This window comes from Diabrotica virgifera, chromosome 3 (genome assembly GCF_917563875.1).
Source record: "Diabrotica virgifera virgifera chromosome 3, PGI_DIABVI_V3a".
Lineage (NCBI taxonomy): Eukaryota > Metazoa > Arthropoda > Insecta > Coleoptera > Chrysomelidae > Diabrotica > Diabrotica virgifera.
This window is the reverse complement of record NC_065445.1, coordinates 265,704,242-265,716,363: the sequence shown is the minus strand read 5'-3', so window position 1 is coordinate 265,716,363 and position 12,122 is coordinate 265,704,242. Positions and strand designations below refer to the sequence as shown.

General features: G+C 32.4%; 1 protein-coding gene across 1 annotated transcript in view; it reads left to right on the top strand.

Moving 5' to 3' along the window:
- LOC114325887 (uncharacterized) overlaps nucleotides 1-6,743 on the top strand; it is a 40,612-nt gene extending 33,869 nt beyond the window's left edge. Inside the window, exon 3 of the mRNA XM_028274040.2 lies at nucleotides 5,309-6,743. Within this exon, the coding sequence (XP_028129841.1) occupies nucleotides 5,309-6,321 (1,013 nt within the window). The 3' untranslated portion in view covers nucleotides 6,322-6,743. The remainder of the gene's footprint in view (nucleotides 1-5,308) is intronic.
- Nucleotides 6,744-12,122: the final 5,379 nt, after the last annotated feature.

Genomic DNA, 12,122 nt, shown 5'->3' with positions numbered 1-12,122 from the left:
AACATATCAAAAAGTTCTACTCGAGAAGTGGGTGCTTCATTTTTTATTAAACAAATGAACAGCGAAGTTCGATGTTTTTTTAAATAACTCCGAAAATATAATTTTTAGAAAAAAACTGACTTGACCATTGAAAAATTCAGAAAATTCTCCAAAATAAACCTTATATAAAGATTTTTCTAAAATTAAATCTCTAACTTCTGTAATTTTTTATTTATAACGCTAAAGTCACCCTTCTCACACACATTGGCGCACTGTACACTAGCGTTGGAAGAAGTGCACGGTTGAGTTTTTTTAATGTAATTCTTTAATTAATGGATCAAAAGAAATTTTACAAATTGGACATGTAAGAAGATGAAATAAGCTATCTTATGGTTATAATAAAAAGAAATAAAATGTATGGACATAAGTACGGTGTGGGCGGAAAGTGAGCCTTACATGAATTTTGTTTAAAAATGATTTAAAAATGTGTAACTAATACAATTTTACTTATAAAACTCTCAAATTTGCACAACTTATCTCTCAGTCATCTTACTAGACGATGTTTCATTCAAAAAAAATATCAAAAATTTAATTCAAATAATACGATGTCTCAAAAAATGTAATTTTTGAAAACTTCGTAGTTTTACATAATTCCCACCACTTTAAGACGGTATTACTCAAGTTTGAATAAATCTAATACAATTTTTTTGATATTTTTTTGAAGCTTAGGATGTAATCTTTAAAAAACACTGAATTATTTTAGTTTTAAAATGAAATAAACAATTTCTTTTTGAGAAAACTAAGAAAGATAACAAAAATGGAATACATAAACCGAAAATTATCAGATGAAAAAATGTATATACAGAGTGATCAAAACTTTTTTCTCTAAAACTTACCTAAAATATATTTAATAATAAGCTTCAACAATAATAAATATTCAACAAAAAAATTTTTTTTAGCTCTTATACAGTATGTCTGCGTAACTTGGAACCTATTGATAACTTTTTTAATATCAGTTTTACGAAAAAAAGTTATTACTTATAAAATACTCTGCATCGTATATAACATAAGATGCAGCCTTCAAATATCAAATTTTGTTAATTTTGTACGAGGTATGTCAAAAAATATGAATTTCACTCAAGAGTAAAGTACCTTTATATTTGACAATATCGAAAATTTTTATAAAGAAAAGTTGTTTGGAATTAAAAACTGTGTTCCAATATGTAATTATATCCTTATAATCGAAAATTTGTTCTTTCTTTCTAATACATTTTAATTTTTAATATTATTGTGAAAATTATTTGTTTATCTTTTTTTTAAGAATGAAATTCCATATTTGTTTAATTGGATTCTACTTGTTTTTCATTTAAATATGCGCCATTTTGGATCCGCCATTTTGAAATTTAAATTTTTAATCTTTAATTCAGATTCAACAACCTGTTAAAAATAAAGACAATAAATGTTTTAGAAAAATGTTCTTTTTAATGTTCTTTTTAGAAAATCCGCATTTTGGATCCGCCATTTTATAGTTTATAATGTTAACATTTAAGTTAGGTTTATCAAAGTTCTCAAAAATAAATATATGTTGAAATAAATACATTTTGTGAAGAAATTATTATTTTACAACTATTTTTTAAGTTATCCGCCATTTTGGATCTGCCATTTTATAATTTAAATTATCAAAATTTGATTCAGGTTTAGAAACCTCTCAAAAATATCCACATATATGTAAACAAACACGTTTTATAAAAAAAATTCGGATTTTACAACTACTTTTTAAGGATTTTTAGGAAAAAATCCGCCATTTTGAATCCGCCATTTTGAATTTGCAAATTGTAATGTCAGATTCGAGTTCAGCATAATCAAAACTAAAATAAAAACTTTTTTATCAAAATAAAATGTTGAATTCACCCATATTCTTAACATTATTTATACAAAACAATTGTTATTGTTTAAACAATTAATAAACAATTAGCGGCGAAATTTGTGAGTAGAACTTTTTACTTTAACATATTTATAAACTAACAAAAAAAGTTTTAGAAAAATATAACCTTGTTTGATTTTTTCCGAAACATTGTATCTTTTCGTTCTAATTGCACTCCCCTAAACGCATAATGAATATTACATTATTACCGTTGGTCAAAAGTGCCTTGGAATAAATAAAAGGTTTCTTTTGAATGAAATATTTGCAATTAAAAATCACACCAAATTTTCTCTTTTATTTTCACCCCTGTAATTTATTATAATAAATATTATAAAAGTTTTCAGGGACTTTCGGCCCTCAGTAGTAATGTAGTCTTTTATTCTGCGTTTAAATTTTTCAAAAATATTTATTAGTTTTCTCAGAATAGAGTGGTACCATTAAGTGTTCTTGGTACCTTTTGAGTACCTCTACTCTCTCCTTCAAAAGAATTCATTACAAGCCTTGAGCCTTGACTGACAAACTCCACTATTCTGGTCACCAGCCTCTGAAGATCCCCAATACATCAAGGAATACTTACTTTTAGTAAGAGAATACATTTTAAAGAGAGATCTTCCATATCATATTATACAGAGTGGGCCAAAGAAAACAGTCTACCTCGATATTTGGCAGTATTTATTAAATTTTAAGGAAATAAAGAAACAAGTCGATTTTTGATCTAAGGGGGACAGATCGTTCGGTACATATATCTGTCATTTGTCAACCCCCTCCCTTCCACCCCCCCTTATTTTTAGATAAAGAATAGGGGTCATGTGCTACCTCATTTGAAAGGTTATTCAATTCTCTATTCAGTAATATTAACATTGACATAATTATTTATACAGGGTGTCTAAGAAAAATTTATTTTTCTTAGAAAAATTAATTGACATAAAAAGAAGAATGTATGCAATTTATTTAACTCAAAATACATTCTGCTACTGACAGAAAACAGAGAAAAATGTTTATTTGACAAATAAATACTGTTTTTCGCTTATTCAATATTCAACCTACCAAGAGGCAGATGGGTGGCAGCTTGAACATTGAAATTAAGCGAAAAGCAATGTTTATTTATCAGATCAAAACTCAACATCCAAAACAAAATTCTTCTGTATAAAGCAATAATCAAACCTATTTGGTACTACGGACTACACCTCTGGGGCTGTGCAAAGTCAACATCACTAAATATCATTCAAAGATTTCAGTCGAAAGTTCTAAGATCAATAGTGGATGCACCCTGGTATGTAACTAATCAAACACTTCACGAAGACTTAAATATACCTTTCATCAGAGAAGAAATCCATCGAGCATCGGAATCACAAAACGAGCGTACCATTCACCATGACAACGAATTAGTAAGGGAATTATTTCATAATGGCCCTGTCACAAGGAGACTAGATAGAACCTGGCCTCAGGACCTATTTTAAAACTTTAAACATAAATAGAATAAGATGAGACATCATTGGAAGTCTCTTCTCCATGACCAAAAACATGGAAAAAATTTACTTAATACTCTTTTAATGATGTAGATTGTAAATAAACATAATTACATAAAAAAAATTCTGTTTTGTGACAGTAGTAGAATGTATTTTGAATTAAATAAATTACATTCATTCTTCTATTTGTGTCAATTAATTTAATTAAAATATTTTTTTCTTGGACACCCTGTATAAATAATTATGTTAATTTTTATATTACTGAATACAGAATTGAGTAACATTTTAAATGGGCTAGCACACGACCCCTATTCCCTATTTAAAAATAAAAAGGGTGGGGGAAGTAGAAGGGAGGAGGTTGACAAAAGACAAATTTAAGTACCGTAAAAATGTGTCCCGCTTAGATCTAAAATCAAGCTGTTTCGCCATTTCCATCAAATCTAATAAATACTACCACATATCGAGATGGACTGTTTTCTTTGGCCCACTCTGTATGTAGGTACTTCCATTTGTCTGCATGAATACTTTGGGGTGTCTTCTAACTTTAATTTAAAAAAGGTTGCTGGATTGAAGACATGGTGAAATCTAAGTCTTATGAAATCTTTGGCAAATGACGAATATATTGTAGTGATGATCATGTATTATAATCTAAAGAGAATGACATATTTATTTAAATATGTAATAAATTTATATGTGCCTATTGATATTATGCTATTTCTGTATGATAAAGTCGTCTTATTTTTGACTGAGTCCCGTTATTCTTATGTAAACCCTTAAGGTATGAATATTTATAACGCGTCTGTTATAATGTGTCTGTTTTGAACAGTCCTGTAGAATGACTCTTGTAACCTTCTACCATAAAACGTGCTATAGCCCAGGGCATTAAGCACTAAAAACACCGGAATAAATCGATTTTTAAATACAACCCCTAGAGACTTACAACATTTTGAATTGTGTTCAGGATAATGTCAAGAAAAAAGTCTACTGTAGAAAAATGGGTGGAAATGCATATTTGCATTTGAAATTGCATAAAATGCAACCAAAAGTGCCTAAACATATCAAAATAAGCATAGTAAGGGCTAGAGTTTGTTACTCGAGGTTTTTGCTGAATACGACTACGCCATCAAAACTTACCTCTGGAGCACCTGGTGCCCAGGGTCACTGCTAGGACACGTCATCTGGAGGTTCGATGGTTATTTAGATTGCAGGCGCTGAAAAAGAATACTCCATCCTAATCGGCACCCAGAGTACCTGGTGTTTGGGCTCACGTCATCTTCTATAGTTTCAAGGATTTCGGTACTAAATTGATGCAAAATAGGCGTTTTTTTAGGTCGCTGAATACATATATGCCATGGCAACCGACCACCCTACCAAGTGGAGCCCAAGGTCACTGCTAAGGCATGTTATCTTCTGGAGTTTGGAGGGTTTTTGGGCACCAGGTGCACAGGGGGCATTCTTGTGATGGCGCATTATTGTTCAGCGACCACAAAAAAACCACCATGTAATCTGTTTGCATCAATTTAGTGCCGAACACATTCGAAATTTCAGATGACGTGCCCTAGCAGTAAACCTGGGCACCAGGTGCTCCGGTGGTGGGTTCTGATGGCGTATTCGTCTCTAGTGACCCCCAAAAACGTCCGAGTAACAAAATCTGACCCTTAATACACTAATTTTATACACTTTTGGATGCATTTTATGCACTTTAAAATGCAACTATGCATTTTTTTATAGTATAATTTTTTTCCTGACATTATCCTGAACACAATGCAAATAGTTGCAAGTCTCTAGGTGCTGTATTTAAAAATCGATTTATTTTGTGCTAAATTCCCTGGTCTACTATCTTTAGGAATCTTTACCTTTTGTCAAAAACTAGATTTAAAAAAATTGTAGATGTTGCTATTGGATCTTTTACAAATTTAATTATCTTTTTTGTTAGTAGCAATCTCCGCCATCCCAAAGATAGTTTGCGAAACCATCCACGCACTCGACTTGCACGATGAGACCCCATCGTGGAAGATCATGGATAACAAGGGGCGGGTTACCGTCGTTTTGCACTGGGACCAGCGTTCAGGTCCCTCCAGGATCTCGTCATCGGATGCACCTTCACCCTCTCCCGGTAAGTTTTCTCCTAGTAAACGACCATCGCTTGTCATCCAAACCGGATCAGGAGGAAAGAAAGAGACTGCAATCAACGACGTGTACACACCCGCTCTCGCCCAACCCCAACCGCGTTACGCTAGCCCCCAGATCACTGTGATAAACCACGATGATGTTAAACCGGTTCATAGGCTGTCCAAGCAAGGTAGTTCCTTGGAGAGCGCCACGATTCACATTCACACTCCAGAGTGCGCTCATCACGCTCACATGCCGCGAGCTGGAAGTCCTCAAAGCAACGGGGCCATCGAATGCGATTTCCACTGTTGCGCTTTACACGAAGAGGGTCGCAAGATCGCCGTGCATAAGTCGGTGGCGACCTCTCCCATACAAGATACGCAGCAGACATCTCCGCAGCCCCCTTCCAGACATGTGCGTTTTTTAGACGTTGAAGGTGGCGGTCGTAGCGGGCAGTCCGAGCACGAGAGTTCCGAAAGCGAAACCGAGAACACCGTGATGGAGGACGAGGCCGTCACCTCTGAGAAGTTCCTGCTGCTGATCGACCAGCTGAGCGTCGATCAGAAACGCCATTTGAGTATTAAAGATATAGGGATCATTCTAGAGAGACTCAGCTCCAAAATTCTAGACGTAGAAAGGTTAGACCGAGAAAGCGAAAGTGAAGACTGTTATAATTGGACGATCAAGGCGACTATTCGAGGAGATGTTCTTCGGGAATTGGGAGTCATCTATAACGGTAATTACTACGCCATTTCGGAACATCCAGGGTACAAGGAAGAGAACGAAGGCGTTGTAGAAGAAGCTGAGGAAGAGGAGGAGGAGGAGGATCGGCTGTGAATCGTTAAGCTACTGACTGCCATTTGTCAAAATGCACAAAAATGCAGACTATAGTAATAATACCGCAGATATGCCGCATACACAACATATCCGATGTGACATGTTCGTATCTGTAAATGACTTTGTAGAAAAAATTTTTGAAGGTGAGTGGTACCGCGATCGTGTTGTGTATACCACCGTCGATACCGCAAAAATACTCATTTACCGTAAATTAACAAAAATAAGGACTGAAAGACAATCGCAACGATAGTACGATATTAATTCGTCAATGAATTTACTAGTACATTTAAAATAATAATTTTCTAAACTAATATGTAACTGAATAATGATTACGTCTCCCACTTATACCATTTTTTTATAATATTATCACCAATAATCGATGTAGTTGTTTGTTGTTGAAACATTTTAGTGAATAAATTATATTTTGGCCTAGTATATTAGTAATAATTTCACTAAATCCCTATATTGTTATATGTTGATCTTTTAAACGAAATATCTAAGAATATTTTAAATTTAAATTTTAAGTTTTTAGAGAAAGGTAAAATAAATAAAAATACTTATTTACAATCACTTTATTCTACAACAGACGACCGGTTTCGCTAATTAATTTACTAAGCATCATCAGGTTTCGGGTACGGCAAAATTAAATGATGCCGATAAAAGCAATATTCTTAAAAGTTTATGGTATATGTAATACGAGTACTTAAAGCTAGAATAAAGAGACGAATAAGATTGGTCTAGGCATCATTCGGAAAACTGTCTTATATTCTAATTAACAGAAACTACCTCCAATACCTAAAAACAAGCGTCTTCAATGAATGTATACTCCCTGTCATCATATGTGGCTCTCAGACATGGACGTTTACAAAGGAAAATATGGAAAAAAATAGCAAAGACAGAAAGATCCACGAAAAGACAAATGCTGAACATTTTTAAACAGACAGCAAATAAGCTATTATTATGTTTAAAATAAGAGAGCTAAAAGGAACTACAACGTAAATGGGATTTTATTATTTCTTATGGTCAATGGACCTCTAAATTTGAAAAACCCGCGGAGTGCTACCATTTAAATGGGTGCGTTTTTGAGAAAGATGTGAAATAGTCCCTAGGCACAGGATGAATTAGGGTGTATGCACATTTAGTACAAACACGTGTAAAAGAAAATTGTCCCAGGTTAAATTTACTATCGAAATATCACATTTTAAAGTCAAAAATATTTTTTTTATAAAAATATACTCAAAAGAATAACAAGAAAAAACACAAAAGAAAGCAATTTTGTCTTTGCCCCATAACTTTTTTCCACAGGGATATAGGTATAGGCATTGCTTTAGCGAAAAATAACTACCATCCTTCCTCCTTAAAATGACGTGTGGTAGAGGTCTCTAGGATTTACAGTTTCCGAAATAGGATTTTTCAAAGTTCGCCGCTTACAGCATTTTTGGGCCATTTTCCCCGTTATTCCGCAAACATTGTTCTGTAACTTTTTTCTACGCATTTCTAGGTATATGCAATGGTAAACTTAGTCGAAATAGAAGTCAATTACCTTTAAAATGGTCTATTGTATATGGTTGTACGACTATTTTAAGCAATTTATGCTTTTTCAAAATTTTATAATTTTATGATTTTTGATATTTTTTATGATTATTTTTTGAATTTTTCATTATGACTATTTTTCTTGTACATTCATATATAAATTGTGAAATAAAAAAAGCATATTTTCTCTACTTTAAAATGGAGTATTGCAAAAAATTCTAGGATTATCTATTTTTAAACAAAATATCCGTAGGCTATCCAAGGTTATCCGTAATTTGAGAAAAAATTTAAAATTTTTAATTTTTTTCAATTAGAAGAATATAATGGCATATTATAACATAATTTTTTAATTCCAAATAACTTTTCTTAATAACACTTTTCGATATTTTGAAATATAAAGCTACTTTACTCTTGAACGAAATTAATATTTTTTAACATAGTAACCTCGTACACTATTGACAAAATTTTACATCTGATAATTGCATCATAGGTTTTAGACTATGCAGAGCATTTTATAATAAATAACTTTTTTTCATAAAGTTAATAATAAAACAGTTTTCCATATGGTTCCAGCTTAGTGGGACCTATTGCATGTGTATGTGACATTTTGAAAAAGCATATCTTGTTTAAAAATAGTCCTAGAATTTTTTACAGTACACAGTTTAACGTAAATAAAATAAGTTTTCTTTTTTATTGCATAATGTATATACCTAAATATACAATAAAAAAAAGTTATGTGTGTGTGTGTGGTTGAAAAAAAAATGACTGCGGATTACTGGATCCATTCGCCTAACCGATTTTTATATTTTGAGCTCATGAATTGCTGCACTTTATAATTTCTTTTTCATTTTTTTTTATTGTGGTTAACAAAAGTGTTTGGTTTTATATATTATATTTTTTCTTATGTATACCTATATTTTTTCTTAATCAATTGGCGCCAAAAGTATCCACAATTCAACCTTGCGGATGGAAAATTTCTACCTATTGATATAATTAAATTTTTTTTAATTCTATTTTTTTATCCTTTTTTTCAATTTTTTTTTTATTTTTTAATTTTTTTTATTTTTTTTTTTATTTTTCTATTTTTTTTTATTAATTTTTTTTTTTAATTTTTTTTTTCAATTTTTTTTTCTTTTTTTTTATTCTATTTTTTATAATTTTTTTTTCAAATATATACATATAATTTACAATTTTATACCTATATTACAAATGTGTTTATACAGTGTTTTATATACTTTTATATCTTTAGATATAAGTAATTGGGCAAGATTGTATGGATTTTTAATACATTTGAATTTATTCAATTCATAATTTAAATGTTGTACCTTATCCTGTATGGTGTTACAATTTAAGATCATATGTTCCGTTGTTCCTATTTCACCGCAATCACCGCAATCAAAAAAAGTTATATTGAGAAATTTAAAAATAATCGTAAAATATATCAAAAATCATTAAAAGTATACAACTTTGAAAAACCATATCTTGCTTAAAAATAGACATACAGCCTTTTATGATAGACCATTTTAAAGATAATTGACTTTTCTTTCTATTAAATGTAACATTGCACGTGACCCGTCAAAATAGCCCGGTCAAAACAGCCCCGTCAAAAAAGCCCCGTCAAAATAGCCCAAACACAAAATAGGCTCGACAAAATAGCCCGCAAACAAAATAGCCCCGACAAAATAGATCGCATACAAAATAGCCCCGGTCAAAACAGCCCCGGCTAAAACAGCCTCTTATAAACAATTACATAATTATTTATACAAGGTGTCCAACAGCTTTTTTTAATTTAAATTATTTGACAATTATTAACAGTGCAGGATTTATTATGGGTAATCCTCTAAGCCCATTACTATCAGATATATTTATGAACCAACTTGAAACAACAATTTCTAAACACCCCTTATTTAAACAGTTCTTATATTGGTGGAGATATGTGGATGACATACTAGTCTGCTTTACAGGAACTAACAGACAACTTGACCAATTTCTATCATACATTAATTCACTTCATAGTAATATTGAGTTCACAATAGAAACAGAACAGAATAATTCCATAAACTTTCTAGATGTAACGATTACCAGACTACACAACAAACATGAGTTCTCCGTATATCATAAACCTACCCATACTGACACAACTATACACAATTCATCATCCCATCCTACACAACACAAATTAGCAGCCTACCATAGCATGATACATAGACTGACAGAAATTCCTATGACAAAAAATAACTTCGAGACAGAACTCAATATCATTAGACAAATAGCAGTAAACAATGGCTATAACGAACAAACAGTTAACAACATTTTAAACCAAAAACTCCATAAGAAAGCCTTGAAATTAGTGTATCCACCACCACAGAAAGAACCCAGTACCTTCTGCTCTCTCACATATACTGGCAAAATAACAACAAAAATAGCCAGATACATAAAAAAGAAAGGAATAACACCAGCTTTCAGAACTAACAACAACTTAAGCAAACATATTAAAAACAATAAAAGCCGAAAGAGAAAGCAACTACAGAGTGGTGTGTACAAACTAACTTGTGGTGACTGTCCGAAAACTTACATCGGTCAAACTGGCAGAACTTTTGACAAACGGATAGCAGAACACAAAAGGGCTTTCAACAATAGAAAAACAGACACTTCTACATACGCACTTCACCTTCTAGATCATAATCATTCTTTCAATGAAGAGTTTCAAATTCTACATATTCAAAATAAAGGCCTTAAGCTATCACTTTTAGAATCAATGGAAATTAATAAATTGAAAAATACAGATATAATTCTGAATGACCAACTCGAGACAAACAGCTCCCCACTCCTCAACCTCTTCAGTTAAAGACTTAAAAAGGCAAACACATTGTTAAATATATCACTTGAGAAAGGCACTTTGCCGAAACAGCTGTAGTAATAACATAGTTGTAATAAATTTTGTGGAAGTATACAAAAACAAACGTTTTTCAGTGTTTTATTGTGAGATAAAATGAACTTCCATCAAGTAACGGTCGAATCCATCAATTACTTTAAAATATGTTATTTACATAATAAATTTAACCTTAAACAATTTTCCTATAGACATGTTTGCACAAAATGTGCATAGAACTCACCCTAATTAGCCCAGTGCCTAGGGACTGATTAACCCTTTTCTCAAAAACGCACCCCTTTAAATGGTAGCACTACGCGGTTTTTTCATACTGAGAGATCCATTGACTATATGAAACAATAAAACCCCGTTAAAGTTGTAGTTCCTTTCTAAAATACATAATCCATAGCCTAAAAAGAAACGAATGGATCCGTAACGAAACAAAAGTGAAAGATGTCTTAACCCCAGTTGCAAAGCTTAAATGAAAGTTGGCCGGACACACCCTAAGGCAGAAGGATGAAAGATAGACTAAGACGATTATACATTGGAGACCGTTTTTACCAGAAACGAAAAAGGGGAAGGCCACAAATGCAATGGTCAGATGATCTGAAGAAACACGACGGGTAAAATGGATGCAAAGTGCTCAAGATAGAGAGGCGTGGAAGAAGGAAGAGGAGGCCTATATCCAAGGATGGATGTTTAGAGCTGACTAGATAGATAGACTTAAAGCTGCCTTATGGCTAGCTGGAAACTGGCGGTCATGGGTTTTACTCAGGGGCGTCATTTGGGCGTCCAGGGGGGGGCATTTGCCCCCCCTGGCCCTAAAAAATGACTGAAATTTACAAAAAATACATCAATATTCATCATAACATCATATATAATGTATTGTGTATATATAGTGCTTGCCGCCCCCAAACAAAATTTCAAAGGACGCTCCTGGTTTTACTGCACTAATTGACAAATAAGGGAAAGTTCTTGAGTAGAAGAGTAATGTTTACAAACCAGTATTGAAAAAAAAAGAGAGTTATTAATGTGACTGTTTGTTGAATAATAAAAATTGTGGTGAGAGTCAGCTCAACATTTAATTTGTTTCAAAAATCATCACCATCCGTTTACTTGCCTACGTTTCTTTCTCTATGAGTCGTCAGAACAGCCTTTGTGGTGCCATTTGAATCGAACTAAATCCAGCTGTCTAGTAAGCCAAATAATACTGAAGTATTTGCTTATACATCCGGCTCGAAGGACCATGTAAAATCTTCGGGCTCAGTGGAGGATGATCTTCAGTTTATTGAAACACCAATAGCACTTAGCAATTTTTATTTATTTATTTAAAACTTTACAAACACTATAAACTAATAGTAGTTACATGTAAAGTGAAATACTTACTAACTAAGAA